Source organism: Oncorhynchus nerka, linkage group LG23, assembly GCF_034236695.1.
Source record: "Oncorhynchus nerka isolate Pitt River linkage group LG23, Oner_Uvic_2.0, whole genome shotgun sequence".
Lineage (NCBI taxonomy): Eukaryota > Metazoa > Chordata > Actinopteri > Salmoniformes > Salmonidae > Oncorhynchus > Oncorhynchus nerka.
In genome coordinates, this window is record NC_088418.1 from 31,374 (window position 1) to 54,000 (window position 22,627).

At 43.6% G+C, this 22,627-nt stretch overlaps 1 protein-coding gene across 1 annotated transcript in view; it reads right to left on the reverse strand.

Moving 5' to 3' along the window:
- Positions 1-596: 596 nt before the first annotated feature.
- LOC115106289 (myosin heavy chain, fast skeletal muscle-like) overlaps positions 597-22,627 on the reverse strand; it is a 38,564-nt gene continuing 16,533 nt past the window's right edge. The window contains exons 17-41 of the mRNA XM_029628855.2: positions 21,819-21,883; positions 21,637-21,724; positions 21,402-21,519; positions 20,731-20,854; positions 20,208-20,344; positions 19,587-19,842; positions 17,473-17,715; positions 16,960-17,136; positions 16,718-16,863; positions 16,436-16,526; positions 14,412-14,801; positions 14,188-14,314; positions 13,875-13,993; positions 11,799-11,995; positions 10,609-10,792; positions 10,309-10,474; positions 9,880-10,004; positions 9,400-9,708; positions 8,967-9,170; positions 8,703-8,828; positions 3,005-3,175; positions 2,618-2,722; positions 2,429-2,524; positions 948-1,079; positions 597-714 (exon numbers count right to left, since the gene is read on the reverse strand). Of these exons, the coding sequence (XP_029484715.1) occupies positions 694-714; positions 948-1,079; positions 2,429-2,524; positions 2,618-2,722; positions 3,005-3,175; positions 8,703-8,828; positions 8,967-9,170; positions 9,400-9,708; positions 9,880-10,004; positions 10,309-10,474; positions 10,609-10,792; positions 11,799-11,995; positions 13,875-13,993; positions 14,188-14,314; positions 14,412-14,801; positions 16,436-16,526; positions 16,718-16,863; positions 16,960-17,136; positions 17,473-17,715; positions 19,587-19,842; positions 20,208-20,344; positions 20,731-20,854; positions 21,402-21,519; positions 21,637-21,724; positions 21,819-21,883 (3,917 nt within the window). The 3' untranslated portion in view covers positions 597-693. The remainder of the gene's footprint in view (positions 715-947; positions 1,080-2,428; positions 2,525-2,617; positions 2,723-3,004; positions 3,176-8,702; positions 8,829-8,966; positions 9,171-9,399; positions 9,709-9,879; positions 10,005-10,308; positions 10,475-10,608; positions 10,793-11,798; positions 11,996-13,874; positions 13,994-14,187; positions 14,315-14,411; positions 14,802-16,435; positions 16,527-16,717; positions 16,864-16,959; positions 17,137-17,472; positions 17,716-19,586; positions 19,843-20,207; positions 20,345-20,730; positions 20,855-21,401; positions 21,520-21,636; positions 21,725-21,818; positions 21,884-22,627) is intronic.

Sequence of the window (22,627 nt, forward strand, 5' to 3'; positions counted from 1 at the left end):
AAAATAGGTATCAGAAGAACCTGGGTTTCGGAAATACGCGGCGGTGCCAAATGCTAAAATAGAACTGGTTTCCTTTTGAGATGATTGACACGCAGCAAGTCCCATCTCTTCCATCTCCTCATTGGGTTTTCATTAGCCTATAAACCCATGTGGATGCTTGAAAGATGAACAAGGATTAATCAAAGATGCATGTCAAGTAAAATAACAACCCAATGTCTCCCAGGACAAACTGGCTAGAAACAGCTAACTAGCTATGGGGTTGTTTTTGGTACCTGGTTTTTAGTTTGGGTAGCTGTTTGGTGTTGTTGGGGGTTGTTTGAGGTGATTAGTAGGACCCTTCTGGCTGAAGTTAATGCTCTGGCATTGACATGAGCAAAGGGCAGCTCCACTGACATTTCTCCAGCCTCATCCCTCAGCTGTTAACCCCAAAACATGGCTGCTGTAACGAGAGTGGATTCGGGAGATAACCACTTCCGTGGTGCCCCAGTTTATTAATGGTTGAATTGAGGCAATTAAACGTTAGGTAATCAATTTGATAAAATAGCATGTCATATCATTTAATAATAGTAAGACACGACAACAGTCCAAAAAAAGTATATGCTGGCCAACATGTTTTTAATCAATGCTCACAATTTCACCATGAAAATCATATTTTATGCAACACAGTAAAATGTTAAGAGACTTTGATCTTGTTTATTCAGAAGTTTCTTTGCCCTGTAAGAAGGAAGAAAGAAAAGCATGGATCAGTATGAAATAATGAACATGCAAAATTAATGAACATCAAAATAATATAATCAATCAAGCATTTAAGGCTCAGTAATAAGCTTGGATTTTTTAGTTTGAATTTCAAAGTTCCATTTTAGTTTGAATTATACTGAAGCATAGGTGGAGTTGATGTGGCCATATTTGAACATGAGTCGGGTGTAGGTTTAGCAGCAGCTCTTTACCTTTCCACCGTCACGGGTCTTGGCTCTGAGCTTGTTGACTTGAGTTTCAGCAATGTCAGCACGCTCCTCAGCCTCCTCCAGCTCATGCTGCACCTTCCTGAACTTAGACATGTGCTGGTTGGCTGCTTCCTCCTGAGAGGGAGAGCATAACATCAGTATATTGTTTGAAGATTCAGGAAGCAAATTCATATTCTTTAAAAATAAGGAATTTAAATGTGTTTTTTTGATCTTCAGATAGCAATGTGCTGTAAATAGGGAGCTAGATGATACAGCAGAGAAAGAACGGGGATCAAACCACTGCCTGCAGGGTGAACGGGGGTCAAACCACTGCCTGCAGGGTGAACGGGGATCAAACCACTGCCTGCAGGGTGAACGGGGATCAAACCACTGCCTGCAGGGTGAACGGGGATCAAACCACTGCCTGCAGGGTGAACGGGGATCAAACCACTGCCTGCAGGGTGAACGGGATCAAACCACTGCCTGCAGGGTGAACGGGGATCAAACCACTGCCTGCAGGGTGAACGGGGATCAAACCACTGCCTGCAGGGTGAACGGGGATCAAACCACTGCCTGCAGGGTGAACGGGGATCAAACCACTGCCTGCAGGGTGAACGGGGATCAAACCACTGCCTGCAGGGTGAACGGGGGTCAAACCACTGCCTGCAGGGTGAACGGGGATCAAACCACTGCCTGCAGGGTGAACGGGGGTCAAACCACTGCCTGCAGGGTGAACGGGGATCAAACCACTGCCTGCAGGGTGAACGGGGGTCAAACCACTGCCTGCAGGGTGAACGGGGATCAAACCACTGCTTGCAGGGACATATCTGATCCAGGGGCACTGGCACTACCAGTAGACCAGCCACCAGGACAGCAAATTAATACTAACCCTATACTATGCACTGAGAAATGTGCATAATATCTTCAGCAATTACTTGCCATATCAATTGAGTCAATATTGGCTAATGTGCAGAAGCACTTTAAGGTTGGACTCCGTTAATACCACAACAACAAAGATGTTATTACAACAACAAAGATGTTATTACAACAACAAAGATGTTTCTCAAAACAACAAAGATGTTATTACAACAACAAAGATGTTTCTCAAAACAACAAACACTTTTGTTTTCTTTCACATCATTGACTTAAATTGTCTATAATTTTCTTCTTGTTTATTTCTCGTGTTAGGGTTATATATTTCTTTACCTTTTATTAGTTAAACTATTATTGACTACTGCACTGTTGGGTAGGGGTGTCAAGTTTCACTAACTTGCACACAGAATAGATTTTATTTTACCACAACACTTCATACTCATCTCCTTTGTTTGATAAACAAAACAAAAACAATAACAAATGCGACCAGTGTTTCAACTTTGTTAATCTCAGCTGTAACTAAACTGTATTTACATGAAGGTAACGAGGGAAAAATATGTTTTCGAAAGCATGCTTTCAGAGTATTTTACTAAGTACAGCAGGTGACTTACTGCTTCCTCAGCCTGCCTCTTGTAGGCCTTCACTTTCATCTGCAGCTTATCTACCAGGTCCTGAAGCCTTCCAACGGTCTTCTTATCCTCGTCAGTCTGTAGGACAAAATCAAAGATTCACTGCCTCAGTTTTATTCTCAAACCTGTTTGTGTTAGTGTAGATTTAGTGAAAAAGGCACTTCCTGTTACCTGGTAGGTGAGCTCCTTGACTCGGCGCTCATACTTGCGGACTCCCTTGACCGTGTCTACACCTCTTTTCTGCTCGGACTCCAACTCAGTCTCAAGCTCACGCACCTTTGTAGAAGAAATTAACATAGGCATTTGTTTGAGGTGGTGAAATCATACATAACAAATCTTTGTAAAACAGAGGTATAGTCTTCTACTCGGTCAAGGACGTACAGTAGCTGTCTGTTCATATACTTTTACAATTTTAATTGAAGGGATCTGTAATGTTAACAGCAGCTTTTCATTATCTAGGTGGGTTATTGAGAGAAAAAGTCATTACACAATGCCCAAGAAACAAGGTCCAGAAATCTGTTTTTCAATCCACTCTAATCCACCCTGTTGTTAACTCACCCTGGACTCCAGTTTCTGGAGCTGCTTCTTGCCTCCCTTCATGGCCAGGTTCTCAGCCTCATCCAGGCGGTGCTGCAGGTCCTTGACTGTGACCTCCAGGTTCTTCTTCATCCTCTCCAGGTGAGAACTGGTGTCCTGCTCCTTCTTCAGCTCCTCAGCCATCATGGCGGCCTGGAATGGTAGTTTGTTTAATGTATGTCTCTCTAGACCAGGGTTCTCCAACCCTTCCGTAGGTTTTTGCTCCAACCTCAGTTATAATTAACTGGATGCAGAATATCAACCAGCTCATTATTAGAATGTTTTACATTTTAGTACCACTATCGTTTTCACTATATATCCTAACTCTTGGTGATGTCATTCGAAACCACAATTTCAACTCTCACTGCTATGTGGACGACATGCAGCTGTACATTTTGACAAAACATGGTGAAGCTCCAAAATTGTCTACCCTGTAAGCCTGTATTTCAGACATAAGGAAGTGGACGGCGGCAAACGTTTTACTTTGAATCTCGGAAAAAACAGAGATGCTAGTTCTAGGCCCCAAGAAACAAAGAGATATGCTGTTTGATCTGACAAACAATATTGATGGTTGTACAGTCACCTCAAATAAAACTGAAGGACCTTGGCATTACTCTGGACCCTGATCTCTCATTTGATGAACATATCAAGAATATTTCAAGGGCAGCTGTTTTCCCACCATAATAACATTGCAAAAATCTAAAACTTATGCAAAAATTATGGTGAAAATCTCATCCATATTTTTGTCACTTCTAGATTAGACTACTGCAATGCTCTACTCTCTGGCTACCCGGATAAAACAGTTTATCGTCAAAGGTAATGAATGTTTTATATTTTATTTCTGCGTTTTGTGTAGCGCCGGCTATGCTAATTATTTTGTTTACGTCCCCTTCAGGTATTTCGGGGTGTTGCATGCTATCAGATAATAGCTTCTCATGCTTTTGCCAAAAAGCATTTTAAAAATCTGACTTGTTGGCTAGATTCACAACGAGTGTAGCTTTAATTCAGTACCCTGCATGTGTGTTTTAATGAACGTTTGAGTTTTAACGAGTGCTATTAGCATTTAGTGTAGCGCATTTGCATTTCCAGATGGCTAGATGAGACGCCTGCGTGTCGGGTGGGCTTAACTGGTTAAGGGGGCTGAATAATTTTGCACGCCCAATTTTTCAGTTTTTGATTTGTTAAAAAAGTTTGAAATATCCAATAAATGTCGTTCCACTTCATGATTGTGTCCCACTTGTTGTTGATTCTTCACAAAAAAATACAGTTATATATCTTTATGTTTGAAGCCTGAAATGTGGCAAAAGGTCGCAAAGTTCAAGGGGGCCGAATACTTTCGCAAGGCACTGTACAGCTGGCTGGTTATATAGAACAGTGGCGTGTGGTAAGACAAGGGGCGGGGGGCTATGTATTTTTGTAAATAACAGCTGGCGCACAATATCTAAGGAAGTCTCAAGCTATTGCTCGCCTGAGGTAGAGTATCTCATCATAAACTGTAGACCACACTACCTACCTAGAGAGTTTTCATCTGTATGAAAAACAAGAAAACGCTCACCTAGAGGCGGCGCTTCTAGTAGCCAGGGACTTTAATGCAAGGAAACATAAATCAGTTTTACCAAATTACTATCAGCATGTTAAATGTGCAACCAGAGGGGAAAAAACTCTAGACCACCTTTACTCCACACACGCATACAAAGTTCTCCTTCGCCCTCCATTTGGCAAATCTGACCATAATTCTATCCTCCTGATTCCTGCTTACAAGCAAACATTTAATCGGGAAGCACCAGTGACTAGATCAATAAAAAAGTGGTCAGATGAAGCAGATGCTAAGCTACAGGACTGTTTTGCTAGCACAGACTGGAATATGTTCCGGGATTCCTCCGATGGCATTGAGGAGAACATTACATCAGTCATTGGCTTAATCAATAAGTGCATACCCCAACCAGAAGCCATGGATTACAGGCAACATCCGCACTGAGATAAAGGCTAGAGCTGCCGCTTTCAAGGAGAGGGACTCTAACCCGGAAGCTTATTAGAAATCCCGCTATGCCCTCTAACCCTAACCCTAACCATCAAACAGGAAAAGTGTCTATACAGACATTTACATTTACATTTAAGTCATTTAGCAGACGCTCTTATCCAGAGCGACTTACAAATTGGTGCATTCACCTTATGACATCCAGTGGAGCAGCCACTTTACAATAGTGCATCTAAATCTTTTAAGGGGGGTGAGAAGGATTACTTTATCCTATCCTAGGTATTCCTTAAAGAGGTGGGGTTTCAGGTGTCTCCGGAAGGTGGTGATTGACTCCGCTGTCCTGGCGTCGTGAGGGAGTTTGTTCCACCATTGGGGGGCCAGAGCAGCGAACAGTTTTGACTGGGCTGAGCGGGAACTGTACTTCCTCAGTGGTAGGGAGGCGAGCAGGCCAGAGGTGGATGAACGCAGTGCCCTTGTTTGGGTGTAGGGCCTGATCAGAGCCTGGAGGTACTGAGGTGCCGTTCCCCTCACAGCTCCGTAGGCAAGCACCATGGTCTTGTAGCGGATGCGAGCTTCAACTGGAAGCCAGTGGAGAGAGTGGAGGAGCGGGGTGACGTGAGAGAACTTGGGAAGGTTGAACACCAGACGGGCTGCGGCGTTCTGGATGAGTTGTAGGGGTTTAATGGCACAGGCAGGGAGCCCAGCCAACAGCGAGTTGCAGTAATCCAGACGGGAGATGACAAGTGCCTGGATTAGGACCTGCGCCGCTTCCTGTGTGAGGCAGGGTCGTACTCTGCGGATGTTGTAGAGCATGAACCTACAGGAACGGGCCACAGGACTAAGATTGAATTGTATTACACCAACTCTGATGCTCATCGGATGTGGCAGGGCTTGCAAACCATTACCGACTACAGAGGGAAGCACAGCCAAGAACTGCCCAGTGACACAAGCCTACTAGACGAGCTAAACTACTTCTATCCTCGCTTCGAGGCAAATAACACTAAAACATGCATGAGAGCACCAGCTGTTCTGGAAGACTGTGTGATCACGCTCTCCGCAGCCGATGTGAGTAAGACCTTTAAACAGGTAAACATTCACAAGGCCACAGGGCCAGACAGATTACCGGGATGTGTACTGCGAGCATGCGCTGCCCTTTCCCACCTGGACAAATGTGAGAATGATATTCATTGACGACAGCTCAGCGTTCAACACCACAGTGCCCTCAAAGCTCATCAATAAGCTAAGGAGCCTGGGACAAAACACCTCCCTCTGCAACTGGATCCTGGACTTCATGACGGGCCGCCCCCAGGTGTTAAGGGTAGACCACCAACAAACTATCATGGTCCAAGCACACCAAGACAGTCATGAAGTGGGCACAACAAAACCTATTCCCCCTGAGTAGACTGAAAAGATTTGGGTTCTCAGATCCTCAAAGGGTTCTACAGCTGCACCATTGAGAGCATCACTGCCTGGTATGGCAACTGCAAGGCACTACAGAGGGTAGTGCGAATGGCTCAGTTCATCACTGGAGCCAAACTTCCTGCCATCCAGGACCTCTATTACCAGGCAGTGTAAGAGGAAGGCCCTAAAAATTGTCAAAGACTCTAGCTACCTTGGTCATAGACCGTTCTCTCTGCTACCGCACGGCAAGCGGTACTGGAGCACGAAGTCTTGGAGGCTTCTAAACAGCTTCTACCCCCAAGCCATAAGACTCCTGAACACCTAATCAAATGGCTACCCAGACTATTTGATCGCTGCTACTCTCTGTTTTTATCATTTGTATATAGTCTTGATGTTGATATTTTACTGCTGCTCTTTAATTACTTGTTACTTTTGTTTCTTATTCTTATCCGTATTTTTTGTAACTGCAATGTTGGTTAGGGGCTCGTAAGTAAGCATTTCACTGTAAGGTCTACTACACTTGTTTTATTCGGCGCATGTGACTAATACAATTTGATTTGATTTGAAATACAGCTGCTAAAATCTTGATCATATTACTCCAGTGCTAGCCTCTTCCTGTTAAGGCTATCGCTGATTTTCAAGGTTTTACTGCTAACCTACAAAGCATTTCATGGACTTGTTCCTACCTATCTTTCCGATTTGGTCCTGCCGTACCTACCCACAAGTACGCTCGATCACAAGACACAGGCCTCCTTATTGTCCCTAGAATTTCTAAGCAAACAGCTGGAGGCAGGGCTTTCTCTTATAGAGCTCCATTTTTATGGAATGGTCTGCCTGTCCATGTGAGAGATGCAGACTCGGTCTCAACCTTTAAGTCTTTACTGAAGACGAATCTCTTCAGTAGGTCTTATGATTGAGTGTAGTCTGACCCAGGTGTGCGAAGGTGAATGGCAAGGCACTGGAGTGACTAACCGCCCTTGCTGTGTCAGCTCTCTCCACTGAGATTCTCTGCCTCTTACCCTATTACTGGGGCTGAGTCACTGGCTTACTAGTGCTCTTCCATGCCGTCCCTAGGAGGGGTGCGTCACTTGAGTGTTTTGCGGCCCCCTCGGGCTTGTGCATTGGAGGAGATCTTCGTGAGCTATGCTCAGCCTTGTCTCAGGGTAGTAAGTTGGTGATCTGTTGATATCCCTTTAGTAGTGAGGGGAATGTGCTTTGGCAAAGTGGGTGTGGTTATGTCCTAACTGGTTGGCCCTGTCCAGGATTATCGTCAGACGGGGCCACAGTGTCCCCGATCCCTCCCCCCTTCTCATCCTCCATTATCTATGCTGTACTATATGTACCGGGGAGCTAGGGTCAGTCTGTGCTATCTGTTGTAATTCCCCTGTCTTATCTGGTGTCTGGTGTGAACTTAAGTATGCTCCCTCTAATTCTCCCACTGTGATTATTATTTGACCCTGCTGGTCATCTATGGAACATTTGAACACCTTAAAGAACGATCTGACCTTAATGGCCATGTACTCTTATAATCTCTGCCCAGCACATTCAGAAGAGGACTGGCCACCTCTTAGAGCCTGGTTCCTCTCTAGATTTCTTCCTAGGTTCCTGCCGCCTTTCTAAGAGGTTTTTCCTAGCCACCATGCTTCTACATCTGCATTGCTTGCTGTTTGAGGTTTTAGGCTGAGTTTCTGTGTAAGCACTTTGTGACATCTGTTGATGTAAAAATGGCTTTATAAATACATTTGTTGGATAGATTTAGAGCAAAAACCTACAGGAAGGTAGCTCTAGACAGACAGGCTGCCTCCCATGATGTACCAATGTTCCAACATACATATCTACTAAACCAACGTCAGTTTGGCAGAGAGGAATCGAGACGTTGGGAGCCATGAGCGCCCTGCAGTAAAAATGCTAACTTGATAGATCACTCCCAAAGGTACTTCTACAAAGTATTGACTCAGGGGTGTGATACTTATGGAAATTACATCTGTATTTCATTTAACACATTTGAAAAATATCCTAAAAACATGTTTTCACTTTGTCATTATGGGGTATTGTGTGTAGATTGGTGAGTCAAAAATCTAATTAATCCATTTTGAATTCAAGCAGTTCCACAACAAAATGTGGAATTAGTCAAAGGGTATGAATACTTTCTGAAGGCACTGTAGATTAAATGTATTTATTAGGCTGTTAGAATCGATGTCGCCTCAAACTTCGAGGCTCAGCCAATACTAGTGTTAACCAGCCCTGTTATCATTGGGGCCAAATGAAGTTGATGTAATTCAATAGATCATGAGAACTCACATCAGTGATGGCCTTCTTGGCCTTCTCCTCTGCATTCCTGCTTTCCTGGACGATGTCCTCCACCTCTCCCTGCACCTGCACCAGGTCAGTCTCCAGCTTCTTCTTGGTGTTCAGAAGGCTGGTGTTCTGGAGGAAACAAGACAAATTGTTTGACTCTCAAGAGAATTTACATGTCATAAGGCAGAAGTTACGACATATAAAAGCAAGCACTGTGTAAATGGTATGTTTGGTTGAGTTTCATAAGAAATTGATTTTGACCTGTACCTGGGAGTGCAGCAGTCCAACACGCTCGCTGGCGTCTACCAGCTCAGTCTCAGCCACTTTGCGGCCTCTCTCTGTCACCTCCAGGGCAACTCTCAGCTCCTCGATTTCAGCCACCATCAGACCGTTTCTGCGCTCCACCATGGCTGCCTGCTCCTTCATGTCCTCTGAGGCACGGACGGCGTCATCAAGGTGCAGTTGAGCATCCTGGGGTTCATAATGACAGGTTCATTGGGACTTGTGGAAGTAGAGGTGATAGGATCGGTGATAAAAATGTTTATTGGTAAGAATTTCCTCAATATCCCTACATTTCCACAGTATATTAGTCCAATAGATTCAATATTTTAAATTGCATGGTTAAAGCCTGTTTTAAATATTCACAAACAAATCCCTCCCCATTTTTAGATGTTTGAGCCTGATGTCCCATTCCCTTTACCTTTAGCTGTCCCTGGACGTTCCTCAGATGTTTCTGGGCCTCAGCCGCTTGGCGGTTGGCGTGGCTCAGCTGGATCTCCATCTCATTCAGGTCTCCCTCCATCTTCTTCTTCACCCTCAGGGCGTCATTCCTGCTCCTGACCTCAGAGTCCAGGGTGCTCTGCATGGAGTCAGTCAACCTCTGGCTGTTCCTCTTGATCTGCTCCATCTCCTCATCCTTCTCAGCAATCTTCCTGTCTACCTCACCCTTGACCTGGTTCAGCTCCAGTTGCACACGCAGAATCTTGGATTCCTCGTGCTCCAGTGTGCCCTGGACAGGGAGAAGCAGTCAGGTAATTTGTGTTCAATAGATTTGGATGTGAATAACACCAGCAATTAAATATATATGACTACAATAAACACCATTACAGACATCATTGGACTGTAGCTAGCATTGGCTCGGGTAACACTGCTTTTCCCATCAAACAGCTGTAGTTTGTACCTCAGCCTCCTCCAGAGCCGTCTGGATCTCAGACTTCTCTGTCTCCACAGTCTTCTTGGCCTTCTCCAGCTCATGGATGCTCTTGCCAGTCTCTCCGATCTGCTCAGTCAGGTCAGAGATCTCCTCTGCACACACAAACACAGGAGCAGTTTAGACTTGAGAGATAATTTTTTGTGGATATTACCAATGCACTGAAGTTGACATTGAATCATAATAACAGATAAATAATTAACAGCACTTCATATGGTCTTGCAAATATAATTGCCCTTCACTTCCTTGGGTTGTTCATAGGAACGCTGATTACGAGTACAAAAAATATAATTTTATACTCAGAGATGGTGTAATAGTAATTTAATGTAAGTTTGATGGTTAAAGCTCCCTCCATCTTTACAACACATGAGCAAAATAGAACTGCTGTCAGATGCTCACGTTGCAGGTTCTTGTTCTCTCTCTTCAGAGTCTCCAGATGATCCAGAGCCTCCTCGTAGGAGTTCTTCATCTTGAAGAGTTCAGTGCTCATAGATCGAGCCTCCTTCTGAGCTCCTTCCAGCTCAGCCTGGCTTTCCTCATACTTCTGCTTCCACTCTGACAGAACCTAAGGAAATCCATAGGATTTTCATTAGAACTCATTGATGGAGTTTTGAATCAGGAATATGGTACAATTATACGACAACTGATCAAATAGCAGACAGAAAATATTACCCTAGAGTGAGGTTTATTCATTTTCACCTTGTCAAAGTTTCTCTGCTTCTTGTCAAGGTTGGAGGCCATTGTGTTAGCTCTCTCCATGTCAATCATGATGTCCTCCACCTCTCCCTGCAGCCTCTGCTTGGTCTTCTCCAGGGAGGCGCACTTGGCGTTAACTGCCTCAATGGTCTCTTCAGCCTCCTGCAGACGCTGGGCCAGCTTCTTCCTGTTGGACGACAGAGGCTGGTTTTATTGTGAACAATTTTTTCCAAAACAAATGTTACAATACTTGACATTTTCTCAGAGCACCCTACCACTAGTCTCTCTAGACATCTTGGTTGCCTCCCACAATGTTCTAATGTTCTGGCCTAACCCCTCTGTACATACAGTGCCTTGCGAAAGTATTCGGCCCCCTTGAACTTTGCGACCTTTTGCCACATTTCAGGCTTCAAACATAAAGATATAAAACTGTATTTTTTTGTGAAGAATCAACAACAAGTGGGACACAAGTGGGACACAATCATGAAGTGGAACGACATTTATTGGATATTTCAAACTTTTTTAACAAATCAAAAACTGAAAAATTGGGCGTGCAAAATTATTGTTGGAGGGCCAGTGGAAGGCACTCTTTCCTCTCGTCTAAAAAAATGTCCCAATGCCCCAGGGCAGCGATTGGGGACACTGCTCTGTGTAGGGTGCCGTCTTTTGGATGGGACGTTAAACGGGTGTCCTGACTCTCTCAGGTCATTAAAGATCCCATGACACTTATTGTAAGAGTAGGGTTGTTAACACCGGTGTCCTGGCTAAATTCCCAATCTGGCTCTTAAACCATTACGGTCACCTAATAATCCCCAGTTTACAATTGGCTCATTCATCCCCCTCCTCTCCCCTGTAACTATTCCCCAGGTCGTTGCTGCAAATGAGATTGTGTTCTCAGTCAAGTTACCTGGTAAAATAACGGATAAATAAAACAATGGATATATCTACCAAATATGACCCAAATTCTCCACGTTGAAATGACATGGTGGGTACAGTATCTGTTTGAATAAAATACAGATAGCAGCTAGCAAGATGGCAGCTACTAAAATGGGGATCACAGGTTATTTTTAAGAGGACCCACCCCACATTCTTTTTCTTATTAAAGTTGCCAAGAAAGTGTCAAAATTTAAACCAGACCACACTGCTGTTGCCTACACCCTATATGTGAGTTTCTGCTGTTGCGTGCGACTCACTTGGCCTCCTCCAGCTCCTCTGTGCGCTGAATGGCATCAGTTTCATACTTAGTCCTCCATTGAGCCACCTCGCTGTTGGCCTTGGACATGCCGCGTTGCAGCTCTGCCTTTGCCTCCTGCTCCTCCTCAAACTGCTCCCTCAGTAGGTCACAGTCATGGCGGGCAGACTGGACACCATGGGCCAGTGCATTTTTTGCCTGTGAGATAGAAAGGAAAAGACAAAGAGAAATTAGAGAGATAGTAAAACAAATGACAGTAGATGGCGCTACAGTGGATAGTGGACATTTTACTCTGCTATAAAAAATGTAAATAATGTATGCTGATCTTAACTTTTTGGTATGCAATGTCTCCACTATCATTTCCTTTGACCCAAAAACATCTTCTGGACATCAGAAGAGCGTTCACTTGCCTCAATTTGGATGAAGATTTCTATCTCAACGAATCGGCAGCTCTGGGCATTCTGCTTACTCCGGACCAGGCCCTAATCCCTGGTACTCGAGAGAGGAAGTGGCGGCCAAAAAGAGGTGAGGCAGCCTCCTAATGAGATTACGTCAGCAAACAAATAAACCACCTTTTCCCTTTGTTCTATTGGCTAGCGTACAATCACTGGAGAACAAACTGGACGAACTCCTATCAACGGGACCTGAAGAACTGTAATATTCTGTTTCTCTGAATCTTGGCTGACCAAGGAGACACCCTGGACCCACTCCAACTCGCATACCTTCCCAACAGATCCACGGATGACGCAATCTCTATTGCACTCCGCCAATGCCCTCTCCCACCTGGACAAGACGAACACCTATGTGAGAATGCTGTTCATTGACTACAGCTAAGTATTTGGTATTTTATTAGGAACCCCATTGGCTGTTGCAAAAGCAGCAGCTACTCTTCCTGGTGTCCATTTAACACCATAGTGTCCTCCAAACTCATCAATACGCTCAGGACCCTGTGACTTTCTGACGGGTCGCCCCCAGGTGGTGAGGCTAGGCAACAACACATCTGCCACACTGACCCTCAAAACAGGGTCCCCTCGGGTGCATGCTTAGTCCGCACCTGTACTCCTTGTTCACCCCACATCAGCAAGACAAAGGAGCTGATCGTGGATTACAGGAAACGGAGAGCCGAACAAGCCCAAAACCACATCGACACAGCTGGAGTGGAGCGAGTCGAGAGCTTCAAGGTCCTCTGTGTCCACAAGTAATTAGCATGGTCTTCACACACACCAACACAGTCATGAAGAAGGCACGACAATGCCTCTTCCTACTCAGGAAGCTGAAAAGATTTAGCATGGGCCCTCAGATCCTCAAAAAGTTCTACAGCTGCACCATCGAGAGCATCTTAACCGGCTGCATCCTGCATCATCGCTTGGCATCTAACCACAAGGTGCTACAGAGGGTAGTGCGTACGGAGCAGTACATCACTGGGGCCGAGCTCTCTGCCATCCAGAACTTCTGTTCTAGGCGATGTCAGAGAAAGGCCTTAAAAATTGTCAAAGACTCCAGCCACCCAAGTCATAGACTGTTCACTCTGCTTCCACATGGCAAACTGTACCAATGCACCTAGACTGGAAAAAACAGGACCCTGAACAGCTTCTACCCACAAGCCATAAGAATGCTAAATAGTTAACCAAATAGCTACCCAGACTATCTGCATTGACCATCCTTTTTGCACGAACTCTTTTGACTCATCCCATTCGCTGCTGCTACTTCTTATTATCTATCCTGTTGCCTAGTTACTTTACCCCTACCTTTATGTACATATCTACCTCAATTACCTCGTTCCCCTGCACATCGACTCAGTACTGGTACCCTGTGTATATAGCCAAGTTATCATTACTCATTGTGTATTTATTCCTCCCGTTATTATTTTTCTATTATTTCTCTATGTTTCTCTTTGCATTGTTGGGATAAGTAAGTAAGCATTTCACTGTTAATCCACACGTGACAATTTGATTTGAAGTTTCTGAGGGTGGCGTAGTTTGACTACAGATTTTGTTTTGTCTATTGAAGTATTCTTAACTCTCACATTTATTTTTGTAGATATTTCTGTTGTTGGAGTCCAGATTGGGTCCCTTACCTTGACCTCCTCCTCAATCTGCCTCTTCAGCTCCTCCACCTGCTGGGTGAAGGCCTGTTTGCCTCTGGTCAGCTGAGACACCAGGGCTTCCTTCTCTTCCAGCTGGCGGCCAAACTCACCTGCAGAGATAGAGGGACATCTTGTTAATGGGGTCTCTGTTCTCTATGATTGAAAATGTGTTGTAGGGCAATGTTAGATGGTGAATAGTAATTTCTCCAAATATTTGAATGTGGACTGGACTTCAAGCCCTCAACACATTTTATTGTGTACCACTTAAGGAAAGCATTGGTTTGTTGTTCATTGTTGATGGTACCATTTTCTGTCAGAAGTCTGGCCCTCTGTCCACTGATGTCAGTGACCTGGCGAAGATTCTCATCATTCTTCGTCTTGATCTCACTTAGCTGGTCCTCTAGAGTACGGCACATCTTCTCCAGATTGCCCTGTTAGTGAAACATGTACCATTATTACTTCAGTTCACATAAATGGAAATGTAGTTGACCCTCCTCAACACCGCTTGACCAAAACATCACTAATCACCTTAGCCTTGGCAATGGAGTCCATGTTGCTGGAGAGGTCGTCAATCTCCATCTTGTACTCACTCTTCTCCTTCTCCAGCTTCTGTTTAACACGCTGCAGGTTGTCGATCTGCTCCCCGAGCTCAGCCACACTGTCGGCCTGCTTCTTGCGCAGAGCGGCGGCTGTGGCTTCATGCTGCAGGGTGGACTCTTCAAGATCACGACGCAGCTTCTGGAACTCAGCCTCACGCTTCTTGTTCATCTCAATCTGAGCAGCAGTGGCACCTCCGGCCTCCTCCAGCCTCTCGCTGATCTCCTCAAGTTCCCTGGAGAGATCAGCCCTCTGCTTCTCAACTTTGGCCCTGGCAGCACGCTCAGCCTCAATTTCTTCTTCCAGCTCCTCAATACGGGCCTAAAGTAGGGGGCAGGAGCAGCGGGGAAAGAACAATAAAGTTGAAACATTGGAACCTCACAAAATAATAAAAGGATGTATATTTTTCATTCTGAAATCTTGCTCTGATTTATCATCCCAAGGGTCCCATAGATAACATGAAGAGTCGTTTTGTTAGATAAAATCCTTTTTCATATCCTAAAAAGGTCCATGTAGCATGCACGATCGATTTAGAATTTCCACTCGTTCAATTTACAAAGAAAGGATTCTGTGAAAATCTAACCCTAAACGTTGTTTCAACCAGTCAAATTACATTTGTATTTATTCCTCAGAAATTCTAGAACATAACAAAACTTCACTATATCATTAGAGCTGTAGCACATCCTGTAGGACACCAAATTTGGTCAGAGAGCGAAGCTTTCATGGCATGCCAATGACACGGGTGGCCTTCACTTGATTGACTGTAACTTTGTCAAATAAGCACCAATCGGGGGCAAACAAAACTAGCTAGATAACCAATGAGCTGGGCTTTACGGGAGTATCTGTCACACAATTTTCCTGCTAACATTGTGCGACAACAAGCCTTTTCCTTTTGGACAAAAATTGCAAGAACATGGAGAGTTATGAAGTTATGAAAACTGGGTGTTTCACAAATGTTGAACTTACAATATGGCTACTAATACTGGAAAAGCTAAATCAAAGTCAGTATACAGATTTGATGATATTCTTGCAGAGAAATGTAATGTAAATGTGTCCTTCACAATTTGTACAAATGTACCTGGGTGACTACACACTAAATGTCTTGTGGCTTGCCCATACTTCAAGTTATCAGTCTGAAACTTGAACATGCACTGCTGCCCTCTTGTGGACACCATCGGAATTACAACCAGAGTGATGGCTAGACTTGGGACCTTTCTGTTGCATTTCAAAGATGGTGGTAGAAAAAAAATATTGTAGCCATTTTCTTCTACCAGATCTATTGTGTTATTCTCCTACATTCAATTCACTTTTCCACAAACTGTAAAGTGTTTCCTTCCAAGAATATTCATATGTTGAAACAAAGCCAGTTACACTAATATATTCAATAGACAGTGTCCCATGCAGGAACCAACCCCAAATCAGTAAAACCCACCCATAAAGTTAGATAGAGGTCTCTGGATGGATATAAACCATTTTAGCATGGACATTGCCATTGAGAGCATCCACCGTTTTAAAGTAGTTAACTGGGCCAATGATTAGAGCATTGTCTTCTTCTTAAAATGGCTTTAACACCGCCATCTAGTCATGGCAATAAATAAATGACACAGTTTTGATATGGCTCAGGACTCCAGCTCTGCAGGTAAATCACCAATATTAGGTTTACACTTGTTTCAAGCACAAAAGAAGAAGACAATTGACTGTATTAAAATGGAGCTGTCCTATGCTATCACATAGGCCATAATGTCACCGATAAAGTATTTGTCCTCTATCTAACTCTATGAAAGCACCATCTTAACAATATCAGCAACATCAGAAACATCAGCAAGAAACAACATGTTCCAACCTACTGAGCCATCAGAAGCCACCAGTAAAAATGTGTGCTACCGGAAGAAATATGTCAGGAAATTATTCAGGTGTTTGCTTTCCTGTACAGGAGCTTAGATCCTGTACTGTACCTGGAGTTCCTTGATCTTCTTCTGCAGCTGAGCTCCCAGAGACTGCTCATCCTCAACTTTGCTGAGGAGCTGGGTGGCCTCAAAGTCCTTCCTAAGAAACACAAACACAATGATTGCACAGTTGGTTTTGGTTCGATAGTTTAAAGACAGAGAATTGTACCATTCACATAGTTTATAAAAATCACATGCAAATGCTAATTCATAATTACAATAATTAGTCAAGAACAACCATTGTGTTGATCAACATAGTAGGTAATATTGTAGCCATTGGATTGTGTTTACTTCTTGATTTTCTCATCAGACTGCTGCTTGTCATTCTCCAGGTCCATTATGGATTCCTGGGCCAGTTTCAGATCTCCCTCCAGCTTTCTCTTGGATCTCTCAAGGTCCATACGGAGCTTTTTCTCTTGTTCCAGAGAACCCTCAAGCTACAACATAAAAATACACATATTGTTGAACTCTAAACAACTGAAGATAATGTCATCTTGCATACTATCATGGCCGAAATGACAAACTCCACTCACGTCGTCCACTTGCTGTTCCAGCTTGGTCTTGGCCTTGGTCAGAGTGTTGACTTTGTCCTCCTCTGCCTGCAGGTCGTCCAGTGTCTGCTGGTGGGCCTCTTGGAGGGCTTTCTTCTCCTTGGTCAGCTTGGCAACACTCTCATCCATAGACGACATCTCCTCTGTCAGATTTTTAACCTGAAAATGGTCACAACAAAATGTGCCTTTGGTCACTACAAAGATTTAGTTTGAAATGTATTGCATTAATTTCATTCAGATTTGAAATGTATCAACAAGTAATCTATTATTGATTTAACACTAGATTTTTTTACAATTTTACACCATTTTTACGCCAGTGTACAGAATGGAAGTCATAAACAAAGGGGGAGCTGAACATTCAATGAATTTGAGGAGTACCCCGCAACTTAAATTCACACAATTTTTCCTGCACCCAGAATACGGCTTGAATTCCATTTGTTTTGAGTTGATTATCGTTTGGATTATTGCTTGGTTAGACTGTCTATGGCACGAGACCTTGTTTTCAGTGGCGTGCTTCTCCTTCTCCACTTTGGCCAGGGTAAGTTCCAGGTCATCAATGTCCTTCTTCAGCTCAGAGCACTCGTCCTCCAGCTTCCTCTTCTTGGCAGTCAACTCAGAATTCATCTCCTCTTCATCCTCCAGCCTCTCAGTCGTCTCTTTGAGTTTGGCCTCCAGCTGGATCTTGCTCTTGATGAGCCCCTCACACCTCTCCTCAGCATCGTTCAGATTTTCTGATTCCTGTTTTCAGAACAGGATAAAAAATCTGCGTCCTCACTTTCTGTATGAAAATATAGACTAACATTTGTCAAAGAGGTCAAAACAATTCAACATAACTTCAATATATACCATAATAATAATAATAATAATAACAGTAATAGTACCAGTAGAAAGTTTGGACACACCTACTCATTCCAGGGTTTTTCTTTATTTTGACTATTTTCTACATTGTAGAATAATAGTGAAGACATCAAAACTATGAAATCACACATATGGAATCATGTAGTAACAAAAGTAGTGTAGATGTGCATGCCTGATTAATCCATATTTGTAAGGAGTCATATGTCGGAGTTCGGAGTGTGGAACTAAACGAGCATTTCCGCACTAGGATAGGAATTACATCGAAGTCGTGGCGGAAACTTCCTCTGGGGGGGGTTTCCTTTATTTTGGCAGTTACTTCACAGTGTATGTGTGTGTTCATCGAAGCAAAATGTTATTTGTCATAAACGCCGAATGCAACAGGTTCACTTTACAGTGAAATGCTAAGTTACGAGCCCTTTCCCAACAAGGCACAGTTTTAAAAAATTCCTAAGAAAAATAGGAAATAGTAACACAATAAATAACAATAACAAGGCTATTTACAGGGAGTACCAGTAACGAGTCAATGTGCAGGGGTACCAGGTAGTTGAGGTAATAACAAGGCTATATACAGGGAGTACCAGTAACGAGTCAATGTGCAGGGGTACCAGGTAGTTGAGGTAATAACAAGGCTATTTACAGGGAGTACCAGTAACGAGTCAATGTGCAGGGGTACCAGGTAGTTGAGGTAATAACAAGGCTATATACAGGGAGTACCAGTAACGAGTCAATGTGCAGGGGTACCAGGTACTTGAGGTAATAACAAGGCTATATACAGGGAGTACCAGTAACGAGTCAATGTGCAGGGGTACCAGGTAGTTGAGGTAATAACAAGGCTATATACAGGGAGTACCAGTAACGACTCAATGTGCAGGGGTACCAGGTAGTTGAGGTAATAACAAGGCTATATACAGGGAGTACCAGTAACGAGTCAATGTGCAGGGGTACCAGGTAGTTGAGGTAATAACAAGGCTATATACAGGGAGTACCAGTAACGAGTCAATGTGCAGGGGTACCAGGTAGTTGAGGTAATAACAAGGCTATATACAGGGAGTACCAGTAACGAGCCAATGTGCAGGGGTACCAGGTAGTTGAGGTAATAACAAGACTATATACAGGGAGTACCAGTAACGAGTCAATGTGCAGGGGTACCAGGTAGTTGAGGTAATAACAAGGCTATATACAGGGAGTACCAGTAACGAGTCAATGTGCAGGGGTACCAGGTAGTTGAGGTAATAACAAGGCTATTTACAGGGAGTACCAGTAACGAGTCAATGTGCAGGGGTACCAGGTAGTTGAGGTAATACATCATGCAACGTACATATAGGTAGGGGTAAAAGTGACAAGGCAAACAGGAAAGATAATAAACAGCGTAGCAGCAGTGTATGTGGAGAGTATGAAAATGTGTGTGTGAATGTCTGTCTGTCTGTCTGTCTGTCTGTCTGTCTGCCTGCCTGCCTGCCTGTCTGCCTGTCTGTCTGTCTGTCTGTCTGTCTGTCTGTCTGTCTGTCTGTCTGTCTGTCTGTCTGTCTGTCTGTCTGTCTGTCTGTCTGTCTGTCTATCTATCTGTCTGTCTGTCTGTCTGTCTGTCTGTCTGTCTGTCTGTCTGTCTGTCTGTCTGTCTGTCTGTCTGTCTGTCTGTCTGTCTGTCTGTCTGTCTGTCTGTCTGTCTGTCTGCATGTGTGTGTGTTTATGTATTCATGTGTGTATTCATGTGTGTAAATGTACCCTTACGAGGGTAGTGGCTCACTCACAGATGCGTTTTGGAGTGCCAGGTCATTCTTCTCCTGCAGCAGGGTCACCATCTTCTCCTCCAACTCTTTCTTCTTCGCCAGAGCCTTGGCCAAGTCTGCTGTCATCTTCTCATAGTTCTCCTTCATGTTGGCCATCTCCTTCTCAGTCTCAGCGCTCTTCAGCAGGGGCTTGATCTTGAAGTACACCTTCATCCATGGCCAGGTTTTCACATTCATGAATGAACGGATGTTGTACTGGATGGAGTAGACGGCATCTCTGCAGAAAGGATAGAGTGGTATGGTGACTGACAAGCTACATTCTGAGAGAGGAAGAACTACCAAATAGAGCCCCCCCCCCCCACCACATTATGTATACAGCTGAGGAAGGAGGCAAGGGGAAGGTAACCCCTCTTTAATTCATTGACAGCGCTCTAAGCTCATGAGGCATTTTATATTCTCCCAGAATCAATAGGTAAATACAACACATTAAAATTACAATTGAACAGCTTTCCAAATCCTAAACTGCAGCTTTAAAAGAACATTATAAGGCGTACTTTCTCATTCTGAACAACTCACAGCATATACAGTATGGAATTAAGGTGGTTCATAGGAAGTTGTGCAAAGATGTCTACTATTCCTCACCTCCTCTCCATCATCTTGGTGAACTCTCTCCTCATGAGGAATCCACGGCTGAGAGCCTGGACCATGCCGACCAGAGAGGCCAGCTTCTCATCTCTCATCTCCTCCAGGACCCCCAGCAGACCGGCTTTGAAGAACACCTGGGCCACAGGTAAACATGGTCAATGGAACCACAGTCAGATGGTAACAGATATAAAGGGTTGGATCAACAGAGGGGAAATCACCGCAGACCATGGGATAGTGTGTTCAGAAGTTGAAAGGTTTTGTACAGTTGTAGATGAATCATGTAAAGTGATACAGATGACTGCAGCCATACCACTGTAACACAATGCACAGGTTAATACATGGAGTTTCTCTTCTTTACCTGGGATGTATTGACTGAAAATAACAGTAGACACCTTTTTTATATGAACTTAATGAAGAAGAACAAGGTGGTTGATCAACTGGAGAGATTTGGAATGGTAAAGGGTTTAAAATGTCATTTAAGTTGTGTTTTGTCAGCTTTTGTTGGGGGTATTTGACTGACCTTGGTGTGTCCAAACTTGTAGTCCTCGTGATTCACATCAATGGACCCCAGCAGCTTCTCAGAAGCCTTCTTGTTGTCCATGAACTGGCCTTCAGGGATGACACTGGCATTCAGTACTTTATACCTGAATGAGGAGACATGCTTAACATATGTCAAGTTGCAATAGGTTGGTTATATTACATAAAAGGTAACATATTCTGACCCTTAGAGTTGATATTTTCCGTTGTTTTGTGTGTGGGGGGACCAGTACGAAAAATTATACATTTTTCACCAGGTAAGTTGACTGAGAACACATTCTCATCAACAACCTGGAGAACAGATGGAGCCAATTGGAATCAGACATTTAGCCAGGAGACCAGTTAATAACAACCTTACATTATACTCCATGGGATTTTTAATGACCTCAAAGAGTCAGGACATCTGTTTAACTGCCCTGGCACATTGGGATCGCCTTAAATCAGAGGAAAGAGTGCCACCTACTCCAGCAGCATCTGATCTCCCATCCAGGGACCAACCAGGACCAACCCTGCTTAGCTTCAGAGACAAGCCAGCAGTGGGATGCAGGGTGATGCAGGGTGGTATGCTGCTGGATAACACCATCTGCTAAATGACTCAAATGTACATGTAATGTGTATGTATGTATGTGTGCATTTGTGTTTGTGCGCGTGAACCTCTGCTTGAAGTCAGCATAGATGATTCTGCTGGGGAATCCCTTTCTGCAGATCCTGATACCCTCCAGTACACCGTTACACCTGAGCTGGTGGATAACCAGGAAGTTCTCCATCAGACCTGGAAACACAAACCAAGTCTCTTTTAATACTCATAAACAGGTTAAAGATTGGGCTCGTTGATATTACTGATACTTTACTGATTACATAAAAATATATCACTCAATATTTCTTGTACCTGGAGTCTTTGACTCATTGGGGATCAGGCAGCGCACAAAGTGAGGATGAGTGCTCCTCAAGTTGGTCATCAGTTTGCCCAAGTTCTCCTGTAAGAGGATTACAAACCAATTTTTAAATAAATAATTTGGGATAATTAATGCACCTTTTGAAGGACTGAATAAACACATTTCAAAAGATCACCCTGAACTGCGAGGACACAGTCTGCATGGAACCACCCTTCTTCTTGCCTCCTTTCTTGCTTGTATCTGTTAAAATGGGCAAAAGTAAGAGATCCTTATAAACAAGACAATCTCGGGTTAACTTCACATTTATCTTAATGCAAATGTTGTTTGACTAAATTAACCCAGGGAACAACCCTGGGAAATGTGATACATTCAAAGACTTTAAATAAAAAAATGTAGGTCGGAGGTCTAACTACCCACTGGGCACAAACAGTTTCAATCAATGTTGTTTCAAAGTCATTTGTACTGTGACTTGGAATCTACGTGGAAAATACATTGGATTAGAAAAAAGTAATCAAGGTGAAATTTCAACCACAGCATTATGTCATCATTATGACCAATTTCAACATAGAAAAACATAAAATATGTTGAATTAATACCTTTGAAACAAAAAAGTGATATCCTCTATCAGAAAAAAACTGTAGGCTGGGCAGCATGTCCTACTGGAGAGTTGATCTAACTACAGCTAACCTTTGGTCCCAGGGTTTTAACCAAGCCCAGCCCTGCTTGGCTTTCATATTTGTCACTGACTGTTACCAATGTGCTATCAGGAGAATGAAGATTGAGCTATCTCTCAAAAAACGGTTGCTATCAAAAATCATTTGAAATGGTAGGTTTAACAGAGCAAATGAAATGTAACAATACTTTGTGAGTCGCATCAATGATGCTACATAGCATTAGGGAAGTCATCAGGCTTCAAATTCTACCCAGGGTTCTGCCCCGGGTTCAACTAAAAATAGACAATAAATAAAGGGTTTCAAGCTGTGG